Source organism: Ixodes scapularis, unplaced genomic scaffold (genome assembly GCF_016920785.2).
Source record: "Ixodes scapularis isolate PalLabHiFi unplaced genomic scaffold, ASM1692078v2 PGA_scaffold5__190_contigs__length_132052651, whole genome shotgun sequence".
Classification (NCBI taxonomy): Eukaryota; Metazoa; Arthropoda; class Arachnida; order Ixodida; family Ixodidae; genus Ixodes; species Ixodes scapularis.
Window position 1 is genome coordinate 115,737,017 of NW_024609880.1, and position 26,618 is coordinate 115,763,634.

General features: G+C 43.9%; 1 protein-coding gene across 1 annotated transcript; it reads left to right on the plus strand.

Annotated features, from left to right (window-relative positions):
* Positions 1–3,158: 3,158 nt before the first annotated feature.
* On the plus strand, positions 3,159–10,700 carry LOC115323630 (estradiol 17-beta-dehydrogenase 8-like). Its single transcript, XM_029984014.2, has 3 exons — positions 3,159–3,327; positions 5,354–5,559; positions 10,299–10,700. Exons 1-3 carry the CDS (start codon positions 3,159–3,161, stop codon positions 10,698–10,700), a joined length of 777 nt encoding a protein of 258 aa, XP_029839874.2.
* Positions 10,701–26,618: the final 15,918 nt, after the last annotated feature.

Here is a 26,618-nt window from a genome sequence, read left to right on the forward strand (position 1 = left end):
GTGGTTGATTTTATCGTAGTTGGATCGCGTGAATCTGAATATCACGTTGTTTTCCCCATAGATGTAACTAAACGCTAGAAAACACAATAAACAACCGACCAGTAGTGACGTCGTACGAGAATTTTTCGCCCGCCAAGCGTGTGTCGCTTGAGGGCTGCGTGTCCGATCGCAAGCTTTCTAGGTATATTCTCCCGCACTGGCCCCAGTCGTGACGTCTATTCCTGCCTTTTTTTCAAAATAGCGTGAGCCTGCGGAGATTTCGAAAGCTGCTTTTGTGACGTCATTCTCCGGGAAAGATTGCCTTCAGCGGTACTTTGAAATTGATTCTATGCAGCGTCGATTCACCGAGTTAAGAAATAATTTTGATATTTGAGATTTTGGAGGTCAAATGAAGAAGATTTAGATGTGTTTCCTTAAATACAAAACCGCTTCAGCTTACGTTTAAGTATAATATGTTCCTTAAATTTTTAATAATTGAAAATAGACCCATGGTTCCAACTAGAAACTTCCTAAGCATAATTGAAAAACAATAAATGAACTCTTTTTGTGAAGATATAAGACAAGAGCAGCATATTACGGCATTCTGAAAATAATTATCAATTTGGACGCGTTTCTAGACTTCGGTTTCTGATCAGAGCGCATCTTTGCGCCCGCGATCCTGCTGCACGGTGGCCGCAGTGCGAAGCCACGCCCTTGCCTCCTTCGTAGGATGGAGGGAAGCGAAGTGTACGTATGTTGCGCTTCTAAGCCCCTGGGGAACAGGACCGTGGGCGTAGAGATGCGCTCTGTTTAAAAACCGAAACCTAGAAACGCGCCCAAATGAAGCGTTTTCACCGAACGCGTGAAATGCTACCCCTGCGTTATATCCTTCTAAAAAAAGTTGATTTAGTGGTTTTCGATGACTTTCAGCAAGTTTCTAATTAATAGCATATGTTCATTTTCACTAATTAGAAAGTTAATTAACAAATTGTATTTAATTACTCGACTGATTGTTACGATTAGACCCCTATACTACGTCTCCCTGGCCATATAGCTCACCTGCACACACCGCATATGTGTATCTTTCATGACCTTTTTAAACAAACATGTAAATCTTGAAAAGTTCGCCCTGTATACCAGCGAAAAGGCGATACCAGCATGTTGGAGCCACGTGGGCGAATTTACCCACATGGCTCCACCATGTTAATATGGCCTTTTCGGTGTTATGGGATGTCTCATAATACGTTACGCTTGTATGGCTAGTTCGGCTTCATGGTTCATAGCGCCTACATGGTTCCAACATAATTCACTACGCTGGTATAGGCCTTTGCAGAAAGAGCTCTCCGGCAGCCGCCATTTTGCGAATCGAGCGACCCCTATCAGCCAGATATTTCTGCCACCCGCCTGAGCTGTGAAAAAACGGTGGAAACCCGGTCAGCGTGACTCCCCACCTGCATTGTGCATTCGGAGTTCGCCGGCGTTTCTTGGAAGTTTTTACTTTTTTCGCCTGTTTAGGATGCTTACCCTTTGTGTGTTATCTTCCACTGTGAGAACCAGGGAATACCAAGGCTCGTAGCCTGCTCGGCCTTCGCAGGGAACGAACGAAGAGAGCGACCGTCAAGCAGCCCGCGACGCGGGCAGTTCGACGTTCTTGGAGGATTATTTCCGTTGAGACAACCTCTAAAAAAGAATTCCCGGCTATGTTCCGGGTCTTCGCGAAAAATAGCTGATAGGGTCGGGTGCGGGGTGTGGGGACGGAACAGACACGTTCCTTCATTTGCTTTGAAAGTGTGCAAAAAAGCGGCTCTCCTCTACATGTGCCCCAAAGCACACCGGATTCTGTCCGATTGTCGTGAAGTGACTATCGTCGACAGTGTATTTTGGATATGCTGTGTTATTTGAGACCTTTCTCAATTCCTGTTCGGATAACGCGGCACCGTGGGGTACGTATGTTGTTCGATTTATGAGACTCGTTGAACGGTTCATGTTGTGGGCGGAGAATATCCATGGAGCTTGGATATCCTATGTGGTGAAATATTTTTTGACGGTTAAGACCTTTGTAGTTTGACACATGAGTGTGTGGTTCCGTAAAATGATCAACATAAAATGAAACAAACATTCCGGATGCACTTGTTGTGTCGCGCACGGACTCACCAATGCAGCTTTCATTTCTTTGTTTTGGTTCCCAAAAATAATATAATGCATTCCTAAAAACCCCTAGACATTATGTTCACCATAGAACAAAGATAAAAAATATAACGCGGCAATGTAGCCTCCACCAGCGACCGGAAGTGCGCCTACGCAGGCTGTCACAGTCCCCTGAAGCGCAGTCGGGCAACACTGACGTACCCTCTCAAAACCAGGGGCGCGCGCTGTAAATCTTCGAGACTGCCGCTGGAAAGGTCTATAGGATGTCCCATAATACGACACGCTTGTATGGTTCCGTCCGCCTGTATCGCCTTAATTTCGCCTTAATACACATTAAAACGGAGCCGCTTTTCGCTGCTATAAAATGTCCCATATTACGGCACGCTTGTACGAGGCTTTTCCAATCATCTTTCCATCATCAAGATTTTCCAACAGGGAAACGTCTAATTAGACCACAAAGTAGGCTGTGCGGGAGTGTGTTATAAACAGTCATTAATCAAACTAGAGGATAATCAATGTGCGATCGAAAAGCGTATATCCATATTTTTTTTTTACGAGCGTCAAGGTCGTGGACGCTGAGACTGTAAACGAAATTGCCTTGGTGAATAATCAGACATTGACGGTATGGTTTAGTTTCAGCATTAAAGATCATATCTACTAAAATATTGTCTTATACTTAGCCCGTGTAAGCTAAGGAGCTCATCTGAACTTCGTAAAAAGACCCCACGTGTCCGTTTCAACGTTTATACATCGAAAATGTCATTCGAAAAACCTCTCTAAAAACATCAACGTCCTTCCCGGAACAGAGGCCGTACCCTCCGTAAAGGCCAATTAAACTGAATGACGCCGGTATTTTTTTATTCGCTCAGTGACTACCGGGTTTCTATTTTAAATTGCACTTCCATTGTGTTTCATTTTATATTGCCCTTCTGCCTGATACTTCTCCTATAGAAATACGGACCCATTCGTCTATTTGCCACACCTCGGTCATCATACGCCTCGCGAAAGCGCAGCTTGAAAACTCCGACGAAATGGCTAGATCAAAGGGGAGTCCCCTGAGCGGGCGCGTGGCCGTGGTGACCGGAGGTGGAGGCGTTATTGGCGAAGCGATTTGCCATGCATTAGCCGAGAAAGGAGCTCAGGTGATCGTCGCTGACATCAATATGGCTGCTGCCCAGGCCGTGGTGAACGGTCTTCCAGGTTTGTTGTTCTACCTCCAGCATTGAAAAATAGTAACGCGTAAACAATGTTGCTAACCGTATGCTTCAGCGAAGCGACAGAAGTAATTATGTAGAGCTGCGATCTACCAACAGGCATTCTAAATCCTCTTTTTGTTTCAATTATTCCCATAGTATTTGTTTTGTGTACTTAAAATTAGATTAACCAGTCTCTTGTACAGGGGTAAGTGCCAATAGCTCAACTTTAGAAGTTCCATACTTGTATGAAGAACTGAGTTTATAAACAAGCATTTTGGGAAGATTTCTATTACAAAATATTTGAAGCAAAGTTTATCTTCGTCAATTTTGTTTTGCGCTTAAAATTCCAATTTTAGTAAGGTATAAAAATCTGAATAATCTTATATATATATATATATATATATATATATATATATATATAAGGTTGTCGAACCGGAACCGAACCGGTATTTTTTCTGGAACTGAACCCGAACCCGAACCGTTATATTGTTATGGCGATGAACCCGAACCGGAACTGAACCGGAAAAAAAATAACGGTTACCGGCTCATGTCAAAACGGTTCGGCCACGCGCTGTTGACAATGAATGTGCTATCAATGCCATTTGTTTTTTAAGTGCCGTCAACTAACACACACCTGGCTTACATATTTTTCTTCTCCACTCAGTCTTAGGAATATAAACGCTGCATCCATGAATCTTGACATAGGAACCAGTATTGCGCTGGTCGCGGCTTGCACGGAAAAAAAAAAATTAAAAGACTGCAAAAAAAAAAAAAAATCGCGTCACGGGATTTTATTTTTCTACAATCTCGTAAATCCTAAATGCTGCTGTGTGCTCATTTCATAACACGTTTCTAGAACGCGCGAGTTCTTGAAGCTTGCTTCCATCGGAATGAGAAAAGAAAATGCTGTGGAGTTTGCCATGTTTGAGGGAGAGCAAGAAATTTTATTTACAGTTGAAATTATCATTCATGAATTATATCTGCTCTTCGCTGCCCCAACCGCCGGTCAGAGTATATCGAGCTATAAAGTGTCAAGATTTACATGCCGTATTTTTTCGTACCGGAAACTCGATAAATGCGGGGAAAAAAACAGGGATACAAGCCCTAGTCACTCGCGGAGAAGCGAAGCTGCGCGCACTTTCGAATTTTACAAAGGATCTGCCGAGCTTCTGTTGCTTCCGTCGCCTGCCCAGCGTAGTCATGGGATTCAAGCGGGCGCGTGCGCTCAAACTAACGCTCAGCAGACGCTGGAGTTAGCGCCCGTGACAGACAGCCCTGTCATCAGACAGTCGTTGTTTGCCGCTTGCATTGGCTACAGGCTTTTATAAACGTTATGCACTACTAGTTTCGACTACTTTTCATTTGTTTTCATCGGTGTCCGTAATATAGATGAATAAACGCGCCAGAGTGAATCGAATTCTACGTACGCTTGCCGTGACTCGTACACCTTTGGGGTGTGCACCCTCCTCTTTTTTTTTCTCTCACAAACACGCCGTTTGTCTGTACTTATTTCGCACTGGCTTTCCGACGATGTTTTATTTGTAATTTATTTTGATGTTGCAATTTATCATTTATAATTTCCGAACCGGTTCGCGAACCGGTTCAGCGCCCCGAACCGGTTCGCGAACCGGTTCGCGGATCGAATTAATCGAACCGGAACTGAACCGGAACAAAATTAATTTACCTGAACCGTAACCGAACCCGTATTTTTTTCGGTTCGACACACTGATATATATATATATATATATATATATATATATATATATATATATATATATATATATATATATATATGATGTGTGTGGTGTGAACTTAACATATTTAAAAAAAACAAAAAAAAAAACTGTATAGTTCTGGTCTGAACAGCAAATTTTTTTATGCCCTTATTAGCGTCTCCAAATTAGTGAAGACGCTCAGACCACTTAGGAATGTTAGCCTATTTGAAAAGATGGTTTCTTTTGAAGTTGTTTCTATCAGTTTCTTCTAGTCACTGGCATCGTTATACAAACCAAACTTTGGATTATTTTCAGCGGTACATGATCATCAGAAACACGTTGCGATGCACGTGGATGTTGTGGACTCGTCGTCGGTGCGGTCTACATTTGCCGCCATCCAAGAAGTCTACGGCAAGGCTGCTAGCATTATGGTGAACTGCGCTGGTACTGGAGCAATATTCACTTCGATTACCGATACAAGCGAAGATATGTTCGATCGAACCGTCAGCGTTAACCTGAAGGTAATCAATGGCATAACTTTCTGCATACAATCATAGCGGTTATACATCTGAGTTATTAGGAATTTTTCGTAGATCGTTTTTGCCGTCGCACAACGTTCTAAGTAACCTTCTAGAGCATTTGGAACCCCACAGACGAGGGTATAGCAGCATCCCTGTTGCAAGAACGGCGGAAAGGATCATGAAAAAATGCGTATTAGGTACGAAATCTCCAATATTCTTTCTGTAGCACTGAATTAGGCGATCGTACGTGGATAGCATAATGTGAATGAATAAATTCATTCGGGACTTCGCACCAATGTAGACGCTGTCAAGCAGCTCTGGATAGGCGTCGCTATAAAGTTTTGATTTCCTGTTATTCCGCTTACTTCACTTCATCATTACTATATAGCAGGTCAGGTTATTGCGATTTTAAATTCGATTGTGTCCTCCTCCCCAATACTGACCTTTGTGGAGGCTCGTGAACGCCCGTATCAGTGGCGCGGTATCTCGGTAAGCCGAGAGAAGGCCGGCAAAGGCGGCTTTACTCTGGCGCATGTTTAAAGCGTTCTTAGATTCTGGTACCGTCTCGGACGCACGAACGTTCGCGAAGGCAAAAACGCCAGCCATTGTTACTAAAACCCTCAGTTGGAAACTAACCCTTCAAAAATGGGCCGCTGGCGTCCACCGAGACCGAGCTCAATACAATAGCAGCGCCACCCTTTAGCAACCAGTTGAGTCAGAACACAGACAGGGCAGGTCTGACTGGACACGTGACCGAGGACAAGCTCGCCCTTTCTCCATCCCCCTCATTGGTTGAGAAGTGCGTGTGTGTGTGTAACGTGACATTGTTAGTTTTTTGTACTTTTACTATTTCTTTAACAGCGCCAGTGATGCTCCTTCGGGAGCGACCGCTGTGATCCAAAAGGGTTCTGGTGCAGCTGATTACTGAATACCGGAACATGAGTTGCTTTATCTGGCTACTGCTACAATCATTGAATCTTCCCAGAGTACCGAGACTCCAAATTTCGAGGCGCCAAGATGGCGGCTCAATCTTTTTTGTTTACTGTAGTCACCATGAGCTTTTAGAAAGCGTGTTTTTGCGTAAAAACAAGCGGAAAAAGTTTTTGTTGTAGGAAGTTTTATTAGAGATTAGCACAGAATGACAGGCGCGTTTTGTTTTTTATAATCTTCAGTTTACAAAGTTTTGTTGCACAATTATTATTGTTTGGACGTAGCGCGTCCAGAACTGGGTGCATCCTAATTTCGTTAGGGATTCGCAGCGCGTCCGCTCGGCAGACGGGGTGCCAGCCCTGAAACTCCTTCAACCGCATATGTTTCCGCGCCAAAATGGCCGAGTAAAGTAAAAATAAAACAGTCATAGTGGACGGTCTCGAATGCGATACTCCCGAACCAATACAAGCGGCGGTGCAGTTCCCTGAGTGGCCGCTGCGGGAGAAATGGCGGCGTTGCGATCGCCATTATAGCTCGGTATCTCGAGCACGAATCGGTACCGCGCTTTCAGAGCAGGCTCTATGCCAGTTTCCCAACTGAGTTGTTATAGTAACATTGGCGCCAGCTAATGTGACGCGTTCGCGCTTCTAGCCTCCTTTGTAGTTTACCTGGAGGGGGGCGAAATATAGAGCCGCACGAGCTCTCGCTTGGACGCATGCTGAACTGAAAGATGTTTCCGATAAGCCTTTTTCAAAAGCCCGTCAAGCAACATTGGCGGTCGCCATTTCTTGGGCACGAAGCCTGTGATAGGACTCGAGTGCTCGCCGAACGGAGACGCGGCCCTTCTGTACAGTACAAGCTCACAATACGTGGCCGAAGAATGGCGGACGAGGATAATTAGCTCAGTAGCTGATAGATGGCGCTGTCTTCTGAAGAGGGTCTGTTGTGGCATCCGACAGTCCGTGTAAGCTCCATTCACTTTGAGGACAAAATAGGCATTTCGTGCGCTCGAATCTATTTGCTGGCTGTCATTTTTAGGATTTATAAGCAGAGTGACCTCGGGTTTACGGTTTCTAGGTGATACCGGGATCGACTTGCTAGAATCAGCGTCTCAGTTAAGACTGTGTGAAGGGAAGCACCGCCGAGTCAAGCTCCTGAGCGGAGTGGCACCTGAAGTAGATTCTCAAGCGCTCGCGCTTTCCAGGCTTGGCAGCCTTTCTTTAGCACACACTAAGCTAAGACGCCGATTCTAGCAAGCCGACCCAGGTGTGAGTTTGCCATAGGTGCCGACGTATATTTTCGTAGATTCGAGCTTTAGTGTAATATTCGGTGACAGTTCAACAAATTCCCAGGCTTCGCAAAAAGTTATGTTCTCCAGTAGAGGTATTTGGCGCGTCTGACGTCGCTTGGAAGTTTCAGTAACTATTAGAGTATCAAAATTTAGAATACCATACTACTGATTTTGTTTTCTTAATATTTGGGCATAATTAACAGGGCCTATGTCATTTGGCACACTGGGAAAATGATTGCAGACACTAACTCACAATTCAGTTCAAAGAAGAGGTTGTATTCATTGCATGTATCAACGTTCGCCAAAGGAATATCGAGTGGCGTCGCAAGCGTTATTCTCATTGAAAATAATGTTGCTCAGCGAAAGAAAAAGAAAAAGACCCCATGACTTTTGCAACATAATTTACGATGTAGTTACGGTTATTAAAGTTAAACTTAAAACCATTTCATATAAAACAAAAAACAAAAAACCTCCAGCATAATCAGAAACTCGCTTACAAATCCCGCCAACTACCACACAGCAGTTTCACTAGAATTGAAAAAAAATCTAGATTTAGCAGGACAACCTTTAAATTGGCAATACCGGTTGGTAGATTGCCTTCTAGAAGAATGCACAACTTGGAAAACGAAAATCAATACAAAAATATTGGGAAAGCATCGCGACATCCCTCCTGTGTTTCGATGTGTATTTTTAGTCAGTATTAATCTTATTCTTGATTGCCTTAGTTAATTTATACGAATAAAGTGAGTCATCATCCAAAATTATGTGTAGTATAGACCATGTAGTTTATCTTTTTCACTTACTTTATTTGGCTAACAGCAACTTTCTGAGTTCCCATTCACATTTAAATCCTGAATAAGAAAAAAATAATCAGCTAAACCTTCTCGTGTTGGCTAGCCGAGCATAAACTGAGGCAGGCACGTAGCCAGGATTTTGTTTCGGGGGGGGGGCGCCCATGACAAAATGCTGTATGAGGGGAAGGGGGAACAGGACCTCCCAGCAAAATTGACGATTTCGGGGGGGGGGGGGGGGGGGCGGGTCCCATGGGCCCCGCCTCTGGCTACGTGCCTGCACTGAGCTATGATACAAAAGGATATGTTTTCAATGTGGTGTGAGGACGCTGTGCGTTTCTCCGAATTGCCGAACTTTTTTTTTCATTGCAATCTTTGCGGCTATTCGGATTCGACGATGTGGTGTTATGTCCAGGGTTTATCTGACTCGAGACCTTTATCTCGGTGCTGTTTTGACGCTTGACATTTAGATCCTGCGAAATTTTTTGTGTCGAGTGCACCTCTGACGTATTTATTTATTTATTTATTGAAATGCCTTAAAGGTCCTTCTGGGAAGGATATTACACAAGGGGGGATAAGTACATCATAAATCAAACACACAAAACATAATAAAATAAAAATATGCACAGCAGTGCAAACAAATAAGAAATCGTAAATCAAGCAACAAATAAAAAATCTTGCACAGCAGTGCAAACATACAAGAAATCGTAACTCATACAATACCTAAATGGCTGCTCATAAGAAAATGAAAACTATCAGGGTTAATCTCGGTGACGATGCGCTCTGTTATCATTCCATCATACTTCTGTTTTGGGAAAGAAGGAATACAAAAAAAGAAGTGCGGCAGGTGAAACGGTCATTCTTACATGAGTGATTAAGACGAGGTGTAATGACATGCGCTTGCGTTATGGCGCCTTGGCTGAGAGATGGTGCGATGAAAAAATGTAAATGCGATGAAAAAGGCATAAGCAAGAAAGCTTGAGTCTTAAGGCCAGTTCCAGAAGGTCGGTTTTAAGTTTTAATGAGGTGGCGCTGGAATGTCGAGAATACTCAGAAAAAAATAGGAAGACTGCTTTGGCTCTGCTGACAGATAAAATAAAATAACAAAACTATTCAAGGGAGGGCAGGGTTATGTGTGGTCCATAATCAGGCAAACTGAGGTAAAACAGTTAATTAATTGTCTAGGCAGTGATGAAACTATGAGATTCTGGTTTGGCCTTGGTGAAGGCCTACAAGGTTACTTAAATTAACTAATTGAAGTTACCCTCGAGAATCAGGACCAGTGGAGTACTGTGTCCTCTTTTCTGAGTAGGCTAAAAAAACACAATTTTTAAAAATAAAAACAGCATGGAAATTATAATTATTTGATTTAACCAGATTAATTTGATTTAAGTCGAACTTATATTCTTTAAAAATTTCCAGCTAGAAAAGAGGAAATTTTTTAGCACTAGTTAAGTTAATTGGTTGCTGCCTAATATAAATGTTTCTTAGTTGATCATTCTTTGCTTTAAATTCAAAGTAACGGCCCGTGGAAAGCAGACACAAATAGACAAACGCTAAAAATAAAATATTTAGAGGATTGGTTTGGGGAAAAGTGATTGATTTAAATCATCATAGACGAATCGGTACGATTTGAATCATGATTCAAATCATGCTTTAAACAACGATTATAGCCACCTTGACTTTTATTCTCCATCCTGTTTCTAAGTAGTTTGCCTATCTACCAGGGCACCTTCCTGATGACCCACGCTGCAGTTCGAGACATGTTGGCCGGAGGGGTGACCGATGGGGTCGTGGTCAACATAGCCAGTATTGTCGCCAAGACGGCTCCGAAAGGATTCAGTAGCTACGTGGCCTCTAAGGCCGGCATCGTTGGCCTCACCAGGTCTGTCGCCCTGGATCTTGCCGACAAGGGAATCCGGTGCAACGCTGTGCTGCCAGGATTCACCGCCAACACCCCGGTAACAAGCAGGATAACCGAGGAGCAAAGGGAGATGATTGTGGCCCAAGTTCCTCTCGGACGTGCCGCCCAGCCCCGAGAGGTCGCCGATGTCGTCGCTTTTCTCTGCTCGCCCGAGAGCTCGTACATGACTGGAGCCGCGGTTGAAGTCGCTGGGGGCCGCTCTTAACAATATCGGATTTAGAAGTTCTTTTTTTTTTTTCATTTATTGTACTGGTTTCTCACGTACATGCAGTATAGGCGCCTTGCAGCAGCTTTACATAGGCGCCGCCATAAACGACCTTAAATTTTTGTTTCCTCTTATTACCGTTTACTTCACATCATCATCATCACAGCAGGGCAGGTTATTGCCACTTTAGATTGTACTTTGTCCTCCTCAGCACAGGCCCTTGTTGAGGCTCGTCAACGCCCGCTTCAGTCGCTCGTCATCTTGGTAAGATAAGAGAAGGTCGGCAATGCCGGCTCAACCAGGCGCGTGTTTAAAGCCGTCTATATCCTTGCGCTCTATGTGAACATGTCTCTAAGGCTGAGCACAAACGTATTTATTCATCGTCACTTCTTTCTCCAACCATGCCCTTTAAAAAGGGCCCTTCAAGAAATGTTTCAGTTCGTGTCAAATTTTAGCTGACCTTTCATGCCGAATCCCACGCCTTAAATAAACATAAAAACTTGCGGTTTTTGATTTCGCCCTGTGGAATTTTAAACAGGCCCATTATAGCCCTTCAATTTTTTTTAAAACTTTGATGCAGCGGCATCAGCCACTACAATTGTTTAAAGGGTGTACACCAGCGAATGCTTGTCCTGTGATATTCGACCTTTTTCTTGCTTGTGAGTGTATCAACATGATCATGACTGATGTAATTGTACTCTCACCCCCCCCCCCCCCCCCCTTTGCAACAATGCCTCCGAGCGTTGCGGGGTAATCGCAAATAAATAAATAAAAATAGAAGCTACAAAGTGCCGAGAAGTGCGCCTTAAGAATGGATAAAAATAAACTCGTGAGCATGAGCACAAAGTTACGATCCGTCTAACCTTGTTCGGTTGCCTTGTGTAATAAAAAAGAAGCATTAGAAATGTTTACGGTGCAATACTACATTTTGTCGGCCTTCATGCTGCCACGAGGCTTAAAACGACAACGCGTGCCGTTTATCAACGACGGCTGGGAGCACTATAAATACGTAAAGCTTAAAAAACACGAGTCGTGACTTTTAAGCAACTGACGCTTCATTCTCATTGGCTGCAGATTTGTAATTATATACTCGGGAGTCAACACAGTCTGCGTGTCCTAAACTGACACTGATATTGATTTCGGACAAAATGTTTGGGTCACGGGAACTCTCTGCTTTTTCAGCGGGTCTAAAGGGGTCTGAACGAAGCCGATGAAGGCGCGTTTATTTAATCATCCTGAACTCAAATGTTTAACGTGCTAACACGTTTTCTTTATTCGAAAGGTGTAAAATTAGCTCGTATCAATTGCAATATCTCACTGCCATTGCACGCTGTCTTAACTTGTGATTGTTACATTATTATGAGTGGCCAATCTGCAACTTCCTAGGCGATAAGGGATGTATGCATCGTCTGCAAAGGTGATCAGATACTCCACGTATCGGTTGTGAGGTTGTCCCTTCGCATAATTAATTATGTTCGTATTGTGATGTCTGTCGACGTTGGCCGAAGTTTGAAGACACGGCAATCTTGGCACAACTGGGCAAGCAAAAAGGCAAAACAAATACTAATGGTGTTTTTCCCCACAATCGTATAAGCGATGTGTTGAGGGCACGGCATGTGTGTCACCACTCTCTGGATTCTACTGTGGGGGTTGGAGTTGGCATTTCTCAGTTGTGATGATACTTAGGTGCTCAACTCTTACATGCACTTTTTAGAAAATAAATATTTATCCTGTACGCCACAACTCGGTCTATCCGCCTCTATCACATCTTTCTCACCATTTGCTATCGTCGCTAGTTGCAGCTATAAAGCGCGCGCTGCTGAGCGCGCGCTTTAGCTGCTACTAGCGGCGAGCTTCCTCGCGCTGCACACGCCGAGCGAGCAAAGATAGCGCGGTGATAACGTTCAACGAACTAACCACTCATTCACACTGGAAGCGGATCCGCGTTCGCAAAGCGGTTGCGAACGCGGTTGTATAGGCTCCTTGCACTGACGTCACATTGCATACTTTTGAACACCAAGTAAAAGGAGGAAAGGAAAGCTGCCTTTGTAAGAATTTTGAGTGACAGGTTAATCTTCTATAATCTTCTGGGAGGAGAATAGCGACGCCTGTGCAAATCCGGGAGGCACAAAGGAGGATCCTGATAAGAGGGGAGCTCCTTCTTCCCCTTTTCTCTGGAGGTCATCGGAAATGACGTCATGTGCAAGCTACGTATAGAGATCCAGTACAATTGGACGCGCACTCGATGACATCAAGTGCGCGTGCAATTGTACTGGATCTTTATACAACCGTGTTTGCAACCGCTTTGTGAACGCGGATCCGCTTCCAGTGTGAATGAGCGGTAAGAGGCGCACTGCCGAACCTTGGGGAGCGCCGAGCGAAGGGCGTAAACACATCGGAGTAGGCCACGCACCCTTGTACCTAGGCTCACTTCCAGGCGGCGCAGCCTCTACCGCGAGCCACACGCTCCTCTGTTCGGATTTCATTTTTCCCCGATAGTACATTGAGTTTCACCGGTTGTTTTAGCACGTCGCTGCCAGTTTTGAAAACAACAAAAACAACACAGGCTCACTGAGCGATTCGGTGTGCTCTTAAGCTGCCTTGCGACGTAAAGTTGTACAGTCTCCGGCGATATGAAAGACCCACTGGGAGCGCGTGGCCGAGGCGGTGGCTGGCGGGGGCGCTGCGAGCGCTCTGGGCAATTCCATTCTGCTTCGAGGGGAGGACGGTTACTCAAGCTCAGCACAAACTGATAGGAGCGCGCTTTAGCTGAGCCCCGAGTGAGCGTCCTCCCTTTGAAGCAGAATGGAACTGCCCGGAGCGCTCGCAGCGCCCCCGCTAACCACCACCTCGGTCACGCGCTTCCAGTGGGTCTTTCATATTGCCGGAGACTGTACGTGAGTTTTTCTTCGTAGATGGCCCTACGACTACGACTGAGGACACGATAGTTTCACACAACACAAGGGTACAAGTGATAAGCGCATGGGCATGATAAGAAGGTGCCACAATCTTCACCCCCACTGAGTGACAACTGGATTATTCATAAGACAGAAATGATCAAGCTTCAATGTTTAAAAAAAAAAAAAGAAGACGCAAAAAAGACACATTTTTTTGTTTTGTTGAAAGAGTGATATATTTTTTGGAATTTACAAAGTACACGAGAACAGGATACTCCAGTTTCCTCGAAGTCCGCGAACGAGGTGTTCGCTACACGATCCGAGAGATTCGTTTTCTTCACGGGTTTACTACCACCTGCTAAACCAATCACGCCACGTCACTCCCACGCATATCCAGCGTCTCTCGCTTCAGTCGCTATATCTACAGCGCCAAACCAAACAGCATTGCAGGTTGCCTATAGCAAACGGGTGAAGACGACGAGCGACATGATGGTACACTCTTAGCGCTGTTTAGATGGCTCTATTGGGGATCGCATAGACGTTGACTGCGGCCGGACTAAATGCTAAAGCACATACATACATACATGTGCAAAAAACCATCCGCACTATTTCTAAAAAAAACAAAAGAAGCAAAAAAAAAAAAGCGAGCGTATTTATTGCGAGAAAACTGAAAATATGTTTTCGTTCGACATATTCGCAAATTCCAAGCCGCAAATATCCCCGCGTAGCTTTTCTTTCTTATTTAAGGGTGTGGAAATATTTTTTTTAAGTTCACAATTTTCGTGCGTTTTTCGATCGCTGTTCCGTTTTCAAACTTTCAATGTGAAACGAAGTACAGCTTCCAAAGTTCGCAGGGTGACATTCATCCGCAATGCAAAGAGCAGGGTGTGCGGCCTTTCGAAGTCAGAGAGTTTGAACACAATGAGCCACACGCGCCGCTTCTCAAACGATCAGTAACCGGATTTATATGTGAGGATTTCGAATGTCAAGATTATATTTCAGATGGACGCACCATGTGGCCACAAAAGCGCTTTCGAAATAACGGTAAAGCCCCTCCTTCCCGGCGTGTTCGGTGTGAAAACGAAATCGTGGCGTACGAGTATTCACTGGACGCCATATTTGTGGGTGCTGTTTAGAGCGCATGCTCAGAACGAGTTCACATCAATAGGCTGCTAAGACCGGCACTGTTGATGGTGCGGGATGCACGTTGCAAAAGAACTGTGGAAGCTGGCCATCAGCACGCGCTCAGCATTCGCCCACACAGCTATGGCCGCCAGTGAATACTCCCTATACCGGGATTTCAACACACCCGGGCCTTCCGCAAGCCTTACCCGAGCAGCCAAAAGCGATGCAGTTGAAACTAACGTTGTTTGAAACCTCTGGGTATTACGCCACATCCAGCGGTTGATGTTTCGGTTTTTCTCGCGTCTATTGATACGCTCCGGACAAACGTTTGTGATATTCAGATGCACAAAACAAAAATACGCCAGAAATTACTTCTAACTCGGTTTTTTTCAAGAACCTTTTCAGATTGCCTTTACGAAACGCAGTGCGTTTCTTACAGGGAGGCCGCGCACGTTTTTTCCATCGTGCTTTTTTTCGTCTATTGTCTCATCCACAAATGGCGAAGTCACATTGCCTGTGGAGTGAAAACTTATCTTAGCGTACAAATAAATATGTGTGATGTCACCATTATTTCGCAGATAATTTTTCGAGCTACACGAGTGTCCAAAATAACTTGCTTCATACTAAAAAAAAAAAAGAACAAGAAGGTGCGCTCTGGGGGAGTAACACCAACTGTATTTTTTTAGAAAGCGTCTGACGAAAGCAGACATGTTTGTTTGCGCCGAATTATTTCATTGTTTAAGACTAATTAGCTAAGGTAGACACGGGGAGCGTATTGCAGACAATACACAAAAAAAAAAAATAGAGCAAAATACTTCAGTGTACACGAACAAAGACATGGACCATCCTTTCAATGAGCAAGAAGATTAACTTATATTAATAACATTAGTAATAGGCTTAGGGAAACGAGAATCGCCTGTGTTCCCACAAAAGTGAAAAGAGAGGTGGTGGAGGTGCATGGCCACCGAAAAAGCTGGCTCGAGGCACTGCGTCAAACAGCCTTCGGTTTATCTCCACAAAAAAGAGGTTGATTTTATAGATGCATGGTGAGCGACACGCCATTGGTTGTTTCGGCGTTGGTTGGCTTTGTGGTGTTTTCTTGTTTGAGGCGTTTTTAATAAAACTTCAGTTGATAGTCAGCGCTTGCCGGTGTTCTACTCTCGCTGCCCTCGTCTTTTTTGCGCGCTGTTCCCAATTTCTTAAGCCATGAACCAACTCGCCTGCATCACCACCTTAATTCAGAGAATCTGGGATTGGCTGAGGCGAGACATTTTGTCTCAAGTGAAACAAAAGCGGAAATTTAGGAGAATCTTATGTAAAAAAAAAAAAACCAATAGGACTAGTACTTTTGTTTCGCCCTGCACTGCAGCCTGCAGTGTTTTCTATTGGCCGGATGTTGCTGCTTTATTACGTTTTGAATGCTTATTTTTGAGAGGCCGGAATTTGTTTCAGAGAAGCAAAGCGTAAAGGTTGTACTAGGTGATGCAGAGTTATATGAACTGTTTTATTCTAAAGGGGTTGTTTAGAGCTTTCAATAAATAGGAAATAACAGTCAATCGTAGGGCGCCCTACCAAATCCATAATAACGAAAATGTGGCATCACCGTGAAGTATTTAAAATTTAATATTTCATCTGGCGAGTTACGATACACTCGTAAGTATGTGCATTTGAAACTAGCGATGTCTTTTATATAGAAAGGTACTCGTTTGAGAAAAGCCAAGATGAATCCTTTTCTCCCTACACCTAAATCTTGTAAGAGATGTTTCACGTAGCGTAGGAACAATATTTCGTTTAAGCTTAAGCCCAGATGTATCAGACGCTACTAGGTAGTGGGACCAATCAAACACCATTAAAAGCACAATCAAGTCACTATACCCTTCTTGTTTATGATTGGTTCAGCGATCATATAACACGTGCAGAAAAAGTTGGAGGGCGCCTAAGCTTCGCCTTTAAGAGTGGGACGCGGTAGCGATATCGGGCGCCGTTCGCCGTCGCCTTCTTATTCGCCGTGCAAGCGTGCCTCACCTTGGCTAGTGAGTAGCGTGTTTGAGTCGCAACCGAAGGGTCATGCATTCGAGTCGCACGTAAAATTCCTGCAACAAAACTTTGGTTGTCTGTGGTTGGTTCATATCCCTTAAAAGGTTAAAAGCCCGAGCTGAAAAACTTTCATTCTGTGCATGAAGTCACGTTTTACGCGAGCGTTGTGGGTTATTTTACCCTATCAACCGATCTGGATTTTCCGGCATGCCACTGACATCGGCTTTTCTACGATAGAAGCTCCTACACTCTAAAAGATGTCTGTAAGTCTAATTTCCCGCACAACCCTCAGAGAGCCAATCACCGCAACTTACGGAGGCAGCTTAGCGAATGACGACGCCGAAACATATGTTTAGACCAAAAAACGCAGTCTGAGTTGTGACATCAAGCAATGCAAGCGTGACGTTTTGCATTGCTTAATGTCACAACTCAGACTGCGTTTTTTGGTCTAAACAGATGTTTCGGCATCGTCATTCGCTGAGCTGCCTCCGTAGGTTGCGGTGATTGGCTCTTCGAGTGTTGTGCGGGAAAGAAGACGCACGTTTTTTTTTTAGAGTGTAGAGCTATCGCATTAAAAAAAGGAACGTCATGATTGTGCACTTTTGAAGCTGTCTGATGTGTCCCATCAGCTTGTAGCGTCGGCTGCGTCTGGTGAAACGATGTATCGGCTCAACACCTTTTTTTCTTGAGGTGACAGCGAGTATAGTAAACTCGGGTGCTTAAGCGTTCATTAACGCTGAATAATGTAATACACAGAATACATAATTGATAATTTTTTTTTAGTACAAACATTTCTGCTTGTCATAAATATTACTCGCATTGCTTTGTGCTCGTTCGTTCGGTCTTCGACAGCGTAAAAAAATATTTCATATAATTTAGTTAAATACAGAGATGTTGTATTATGACATATTGGGTTGACTGAACAAACGAAAATGGCTTTGGAATATAAAAAAATATGAAAGTTGGTTGTGTGCTACCTTTGTAGAGTAGGCCCGCGATTCTGGCCAGAAGCCCAAAAGGCCTAGTAACAAATCGGTGTACCACAATGTTAAAAATAACGCATATATGCGCTCTTTTGATGTTCTACTAGTGATTGGTTTGTTCCTATCCTTGGCCTATTTGTTACATAAAGGCAAATTGTTACTCTTTCTCAAAATATATTTTGTGTTTCATCCTTAGCCACTTTTATGCACCCTTGACAACTAGACTGTAAAGAAAGCAGGGTAAAGTCGCGTAAAACTGTCAATTAAAACATTTAATTAACTGGTATCTTATTGGATCTTTTAAATACTTTGACTTATGGGTGAAAAAAAGTTACAAGAGACAGTGAAGGCCGCAATACCAGAGGCTGAAAAAAAACCACCATAAGATGAGATTGATGCTGTGACGGAATTAGCCAAAGAAGAAATGGCAACAACACAAGAAAGCACCACAGAAGGGAGCACAAAGAAAGGGAACAGAGCAGAGGGAAACGTAACTGCAGAATGTTACTCGACAACGGATGAAGAAGCAGAGGGAAAAAAGAGAGTTGAAACGCTTCGCTGGGTTGTTCGCAGAAAGGGTTATAGACGCCACATTTCGACGCCTTCCCGACGGCTGCCGCTTCACTTTCTTGGAATCCTGTGGATATCCAACATATGCTTTGTACAACATGAGAACTTATAATAGAACGCAAACGGAGGAAAGTCAAGGAACCGCCATTTAGAAATGTAAAGTAGACGTAATGCTCCCTGGTGGTGTTAGAAAGTTCCAGTGCTGCCCTATGTACACATCCCACGAACTAAACGCGTCATTTTGCCCCCTCTCTTGCAAATTGCGAGGGATGTAAATTATAACCAGGAGCAAGGTAGCCAAACTGCAACTCGCAAGCCGCCTGCGGCTCTTTTCGTTTCGAGGTGAGGGTTGTGACTCTCTTGTAAGCGTACCCCATCCCCCTTTCACCCCCAATATCTCAGGAGGAAAGTTATTTAATAAATATAGCGTATGTTTTGACGACCTTATGGTAGCTTAATAACATTAACCTGACCGAATAAAGGACACTAGGGTCTGTAATATATTAATAAACCACTCTATGAGTTGAATATTAAAAAAAGAAAATTCTTGCGGCTCTTCAGTCAAAATGTCAACGTTTTTTGGCTTTCTGCATATGTCCGTCTGGCCACTGCTGGTTTAGAGGAATCAATGATCCCTTCTAGTTTTGATATACTTCATACAGGTAGTACTGCTACGTTCTGAGTTCGGTAATTTTTTTTTTAATAAAAAGCGCAGAAGCAACCTTAAGTGCGTTCACCAGTTATGTGCAAATTAGAAAAAAAAGTAAAACTAAGGTTGGCTTTTTTATATATGCAGTTTAGAAAATAAAATAAGACCCAACCATTTTATTATTACAGTGCAATATTTATTTCTTAGTATTCACTATAGCGGCTGTGAGGGATATGGATATGCTTCACATTCTTGCATTCAAGATGGTTTGCAGGTTTTATTGTCCAAGCTTAAGGGTAAAGGCACGTCTCTGGCCAAATAAAATTCCAAGCTTCTTTTTTGTTCTTTACTTTGTACGGGGTTCAGGCATATATAAACTTTTGAATAATTCAATATCAGAAGGAGAGAGCTAAGCTCCAGTTAATATGTTTCGGTTGCTTACACTGGGCGATTCTTCTTAAGCTTAACATATTGTTTAGAAAAAGCCCTGAAAGCTACATTGAATCGGCTTGCGCAAGTGAGTTCTGCGGCCAGTGAGGCAGATTGTAGAATCACAACTACCACAATAAGTCACGTAATTGACTATAATTTTCTTAATGATTATTTTTGATTTGTGAAAACAGACTAATAGTTCCAAATAGAAACCTGCTCCATCGTCTTCAAACCCACTAAATCCGTATATTTCAGAAAGATCTCGAGCGCAAGAAAAGCGCAGTAGTTCGCCAAATGTACCTCATGCAACAGGCACAAGACTTGGGTAAGAAAACGCCAATGATAGATACGAAAAAACAATGGGGCCGAGTTATCGCACCAGAACCTTGTTCCTGCTGAAGGAGCGGTAACTTTGGCCCCCGACCGTGCTTCTCACGGGCTTCGTTTTTCTGATATCGACTGATTTACTGATATTCGATGACGCGCAGGAAGTTTCTAATTAAAAGAAAATGTTTCTAATTAGGACATATTAAACGTATTTTAAGAATGTCATAGAAAAGCCGTAGTGCAATAATTTGAGAGGTGAAAAAATAGCGAGAAGTAAGAGAAACGTGTTTTCGACTGGGCCGTTTCAATGGTTAATACCTGAAAACAAAATATCCTCCATCATTGCTGTTTGGGCTTCCTCTTATTTCAAAGAATGTCGAAACATACTAATTTTTTCTGTCAAAATAACATTTTACCCCAAAATTGCGCCTTTGTTGAAATCTTAAATTTGTGATCAAATCTGGAATCAGTGCTAAAGGGCAACACAAATGTGACCTCTTTAAGTTGATTTTCTCAAAAAAAAAAAAAAAAGAAAAAAAGAACTTAGGTTATGCAGGTCTTCCAAGATTCGAAGATCGGTCGAGAAGCTCAATAGTTCCCACAACAATTTTACAAAAATAGAAGAAAAGAAACAAGCTGAATTGGAAAGTACTTTAATAACATGATACTTAAAGTACTATTTCAAGAAGAATTAGAAAACTCGTACTTTACTTGAAGTACATTCTCTAAGCATGTACTTTTACTTTACGAAAGTGTTTTGGTAATTTTCGAAGAAAAAACTTCCGACTTCAAAGTGCATTCCACAAATTTGTAAACAAAAAAAAAATAGCGTATCTCTTCGCCGCCGCATTCATCGTCGGTCGCACGTGTTAAATGTCAAGGAGGAAAGAAACCTAGCCGGTAGCGCGAAAACAGTTGCGAGAGTGGAGGATTGATGGAGCCTGGTTTGTGAATGCATGCAGCGCGTAAGCCTCAGCTCCGCCGGTTGCGCCGCGGCGCTACCAGCAGCGCGCGTGCAACAGAGGCTGGCCACGACACGGACCTACGAACATCTCAATGGGTGGAGGCGAGGATCCGCAATAAAAACGACTATATCTCTGAAACTTGCGTGCTGTTTACAAAGGAAATATCCCAAATATATGGTGACACATAGTGGGTTCTTCAGCCACAGTTATCTTATGATTTATTTATTCGTGTCATAACCCCTTTAAGTGGAAGCGGCAGATTACAACGGCTGCGATCGTTTAAACTTCGTTCAAAAGCTATTTTGTTGTCGGGAAAGGGTTCTATATTTGAAAAGTGTCTTTCTTGCGTGTCGTGTAGTGTGGCGGTCGGATGAGTCTGACTGCGATACTGAAAGAAAAAAGAAGCATGGAACGACTTTTTGTCGCGGACGGCACTCTTGCTGTGGCGGTAACGAGGTCCCGTGGCCTCGACCATGGAGTGTTGTCTCGTGCATTGCTTCGACCCTCTTACTGGGTGTTGGGGGGCGGCCGCCTCCACAGTTCTCGAAGTTATCGCGAAACGGAGTACAGTTGACCGGCTCGTGATAAACACGCGTTGATATTGCCGGCGTGTTTAGTCCGCGTCAGAGGAAACGATGTAGAGGCTCCTCGCGTTTCCCTACCTTCCCTACAGCACGGTGCACATCTTGTTGTACGTGGTCAGGAAGGTTGTAAGAGGGTTCGGTCGCTAGTGTGTGAACCAGCCTTAAACTATTGCGCCAGTTTAGGCACCAGTCTAGTAGATCTCAGCTATCCCTTAATGAAAAACTACACTCTAAGAAAAAGGGGAGCGCGACTTAGTCCCCGAAGGGAGCAAGTGCATTGACACTACCATTAGTCCCCTCGGGGACTAACGGGAAGGGGAGTAACAGTTGCGCCCCACCATTAGTCTCTCGCACTAGCTCCGCTGGGACTAACTGTTACACCGTTTCAAATGCACCTCGGGGACCAACTGTTAGGCCCTTGCACTTGGCACCCTGGGACCAACTGTTACACCGTTTGAGTTGAAACCCGAGGACGAACTGTTAGGCCCTTGCACTTGGACCCCTGAGACTAACTGTTACACCGTTTCAAATGAACCCCGAGGACCAACTGTTACGCCCTTGCACTTGGACCCCTGGGTCTAAACGTTGCGCCCTTGGATTTAGACCTCTGGGACTAAAGGTTTATCCTTTACATTTGGTCCCGAGCCACAAATCTCCAAAACGAAATTGTGCATTTCAGGTTAAACGTAGCTTTATTGCCTCGTAGATACACATTCCATTCAAGGATGACTGAAGTCGAAGTTCCTGAGCGGTAGACTTCACGATAAGGCCAAATTCCGAAGAGTGCACTTGCGTCGACGATGGCTTGATTACAGACTTGTACGTAATCCGTTACAAGTAACGGAATTACTTGTAATCCCTTACATTTATCGGTAATTTAGTAACGGATTAATTACATCTTTTCTAGAGTAATTTTAAAGTAATTCCCTTACATTTTTTACGTAACGAATTCCTTGTAATCCGTTACATTTTTTTCAGAACCAGCCCCCCCCCCCCCCCCTTTATAAAGAAAAGGTCGTTTTTATTTTGGTAAAGTGACACTCTCACGCGCATTGGCCAGCGCAAAGGGAGGCTTGCCACTCTTCAGTTCTGTAAAGCCTTTTTTTGCCACACCAGGCCCCTGAATCTATTTTCTTTTTACACCCTAACAACAATGTCCAAAAGTCCAAATAAACATTTCTACAAAAAAAAAGGGGGGGGGGGGGAGCAAGTTATATCCGCTTATTTTAGTCTTTTTTCTTTTTTTTTTTGCGATCGAAGGCGGGGGGAGGAGGACACAAAGTGATTGTATGCCTCTTCGAGAAGCTCGAGGCGGTAAGTGCACACGCAATAATTAACAGTGCCCTTCTCGGTTTACAGTGACTACGACCATTTTCATAATGTCACAACACGAGACAACGCTCCGTCCGCCCTAAAATCCACTAAAAGGGATGTGATAATATGTGAAGCCGTTATTGCCACAAGCATCCTCGTTCGTTGCTGCACACTTATCATCTTCTCTTAGAAAACACGATGTATTTTTTTTGCTTCTTTCACATTATTTGAACCTGTTTGAAATCTACTTGCTTTTTTGTGGTCCAATTTCTAGGGTTGGCCAACTTTATTTGTGAATTTCAGCCAGGTTATCCGCATCTCAGTCACCTTTTTATGAGTCAGCTTTTTGCGATCACTCCGAAAATAATAATTGTCTTCATTTTTTTTCGCTGTTTGTATCCCAGCACGACACACCTTATCTTAGGCAGAGTTCTTTAAAAATAAAACATAATGGTGGCTGACGTAGACTTGAGATTCTGGACTTGAGGAGAGAGTGATACTCGGCTGTGGCTCAGTTTTCTGCCCTTGGCTGCCCGTGGAGGCAGCGGAAGTCTATCTGGAGAAAACCGGAGTAAACTGCAATCGGTCTGTGCTCCTTGCGTTTTTGAACGGCATCAAGAAAGGTACACACGGCAAACGTGCATTTGCATTTCCTTGTTTTAACCGACGTTCTGATTATTTTTTTTTTCTATTACTTATATTGATATCTTAAAAACATTTTCTTATTCACCAATGCGCCTCAACCGAGGCTCGACCTGTTCAGAACCAAAGGAAGAAGAATATCGAGCCACACCTTATTTATTATTTAATTATCACCTCACTGTTACCAACTCAAGTAAGACTCGAATATCAGGCAACGGCTGCAACGATGAAGCTTTGCCCTATCTTCGAGCTAAATAGTACTTCCATTGCTTCGCTGAAAAAGCTGAATGCAGAGAATTAAATATTCGTGAGGCACAATACGGCAATCCCATCCAGTGCCTAAGTTCAAATGGTGTTCCGCGTAGCAGTCGACGTCTTCAGTAAGAAATGACGCAATATATGTCTGACAAGACTTTCAAGAGTCAGCCATTGCTCAGAATACTGAAGGTAAATAAATGGGACAGGTGGCATCAGTAAGAACTTGAATAACCTTCTTCCTTTTGTTTCTTAATTTAGGAAAATATTGTTGAAAGTAACGCCACGAAAGTAACGGATTACTTTTGGGAGTAACGGTAACTTACTTTTATGAGAGAGTAATTGTAATTGTAAAAAATTACAATTTAGCCTTGAGTAATTGTAAATGTAATTCCTTACAATTTTTCAGTAACGTGTACAAGTCTGGGCTTGAACACTGGGACGGCTGTCCAAACCGGTCGTGGTCCAAGCACCGTTTATTGGGGCACCGGCAGCTTCTTGCCTGTTTGCGAGGAATTTGGATTATAGCGCGAAACACATGTACGACGAAACCGTCCGATCCGACGTCCGACCGCGCAATACGACGGTCGGAGGCGAGGATTTTCAACGCTCTCCGATGGTACGAAAACCCTTTCCCCCCAAGGTCATTCCGGCAGTCCGCACGTCGGATCGGAAGGTTTCGTCGTACATGTGTTTCGTGCTTATTAGCAACAGGGGCAGCGTGAAATATCCGATCGCTCAACAAAAGTATGAGATATAACACATACATGTTAAAATAACAAATAGGCTACAAAAGTGCTACAATGGTTCACATCTAACATGAGATCTGCTGACAGCAGACCACCGCAATATTATATTTTTAGTAGACCGTTCGCTGCGAATTACAGACCCAGCGTGTGCGTGCTCAAACTATGCTTCAAAGTGACGGAACGAGCTCCCACCATCAAAGCGAAAGTCTGTCCTATCTGTACAATCGAATAAATGTCTCCATTAAGGCCGGTTCTCACACGCAGCGAAGCGCTGAAGTAGCGCTGCTCACGTGTCGTGAGCTGCTTTTCGTCTGCCATGAGCAACAGTTTTGACGGTGCGACACAAAGCTGGTGAAAGCTCCCGTCAGCACGCGCTTAGCGCTAGGTCAGCGCTATGCTAGTAGCCCTCTGCTGCATGTGTGAATAGGCCTTTATGGTAAAGCGATCCTGCCAGGGTCTGCAAAACACAAAAAATAAGCCATCGGTAGAACTGGCGTTTTGCTCGATACGACTGAATATCAGGTCTCCGTGCTGCGTAACAAAGTAAGCAACCATGGTGCCAAAAAGAATAGAGCATGGCGCGTGCTTTGGAAGCTAGAGAACGCGCTCAAAATAAAACACTTTCTTAAGCCGCAGTTAATAAATACACCATAAACAGAAGTACTTTGACATACCTTAATCGAGTTCCCTTGTCTTTTGACTTCAGAAGAGATCAGGTGCAGTGTTAATGCACCGCGAATCCAAACCGGATCCCGCAATGATCGGAGACGACCTGCTTCAAAGTCCTGTCGAAGGCTATACTCAAAAGAGGTGCTTTTCAAACAAAGACCCCTTCATGATTTTCCCGACGGGCCCCATCGGGCCTACCCCCCGCGTGAGCGAGGAATGCGGGGTGGGCGGTTGGTGGGAAAGGAAAGGGAAATCTCTGTTCCCCGAAAATCTCTTGTCCCTCTTTCAGTACACACGACACACGTACACACCAATGCCCGAAGGACGGGGAAGGTCGAAGATCGCCATTTTCAACACGCCGGTGAAGTGACGCACAAGCAAGCACGTTTTTTTTTCTCTCTCTCTCTTTCTCTCTCTTCAGTTTTCTCGGGGGCCTTTTTTTTTTTGTTTTTTTTTGTTTGCATTTGTTTTGTATTAGCAGGGTGTTGCCATGAATGACGTCCGGGCGCGGTTCGTTCATGGTTGTTCATCTGGAATGCTATCTGAAACATCAACGACGATGGCATGAAAGCGTCTGGATACTGCCCCTGAATGTGCTTTTTGAGTGGAACGTGCCGTGCATCAAGTGTGTTGATGCGGATTTTGAGTTCGACATTGGATGATTGGACTACCAAGAAAGGTTGGTTACGGGGAGACGCAGAGACGAGGCACGAGCTGTTCTCAGTAACTCAGTTTTAGCGATTGAAGTGACCATTTATTAGGGAGTTTTCGTAGATCGTTCTCGCCGTCCCGCAAGGCCCTCCGCAACCCGCTACGATAGCGGGAACTCCGCAGTCAAGCCTATCGCCGCGCAGGCACAGTAGCAACTTTTTCGTTGCGGAACGCTTATCGGAGGGGGCAGCGCGGTCTATGAAAACTTCCTATTCTGACTGCGAGACTCCGGTGTTGAAAGCGCGTCTTCGACAAACTCTTTAGTTTCATTCAAGAAAAAAAAAAGTGTTAGTATTTAGAGGTGTTGCGTTTGATAAATTTTTTTTTTGCGCGAAGGCAAATTACGTGAATGGGACTTGTGAAATGCCAACAGATAATTTTTGACGAGATAGTTGGGTTAAGTAGATTCAACACATTCGTTAACTAGCATTCACACAACGCGCGAAGCTCTACCATGTAATGTCTGAACGTTCGTGGCACATTAAACAAATTCGCTAGTTTCGTCCGAGTTTTTTCAACACTTTCAGCCGTGCTGGGCAGAGTCTCCGCGATCCCCAAGACAAGCGAAATATCACCCGTCCTCCTGGCGAACATTCCGTTTGCCTTCGGGGACTAAATCCTACAAATGCACCCTGTCTGAGAGGGACTAACGGCTGCTTTTGTTCGCGCACGCCGATCGGTTAGTCCCAGTCGAGCGCAGTTAGTCCCCAGCTTTTGCGCTCGGTACCTAGCTTGAACCAGATGGTCCTTACGGGGAGCAACTGGAGGTTCAGAGGACGAAATGCTAACGTTAGTCCCTTGAGGCCAACTTTTTTCTTAGAGTGTATGTGCCATAATTTTTTTCTTTTTTTAAATTCAGTGCTTGGTTATTGCATCAATTCTGAAATGCAGTAGGGGACTCCTGGCTCTCAATCAAAGAAGATTCGCTTTACTCAAGATCAGAAAGTTTAAGAGCCTCTTGCTTGATATTTGCTCCAAACGAACGGCAACACTGTTGTCCCGTAACGAC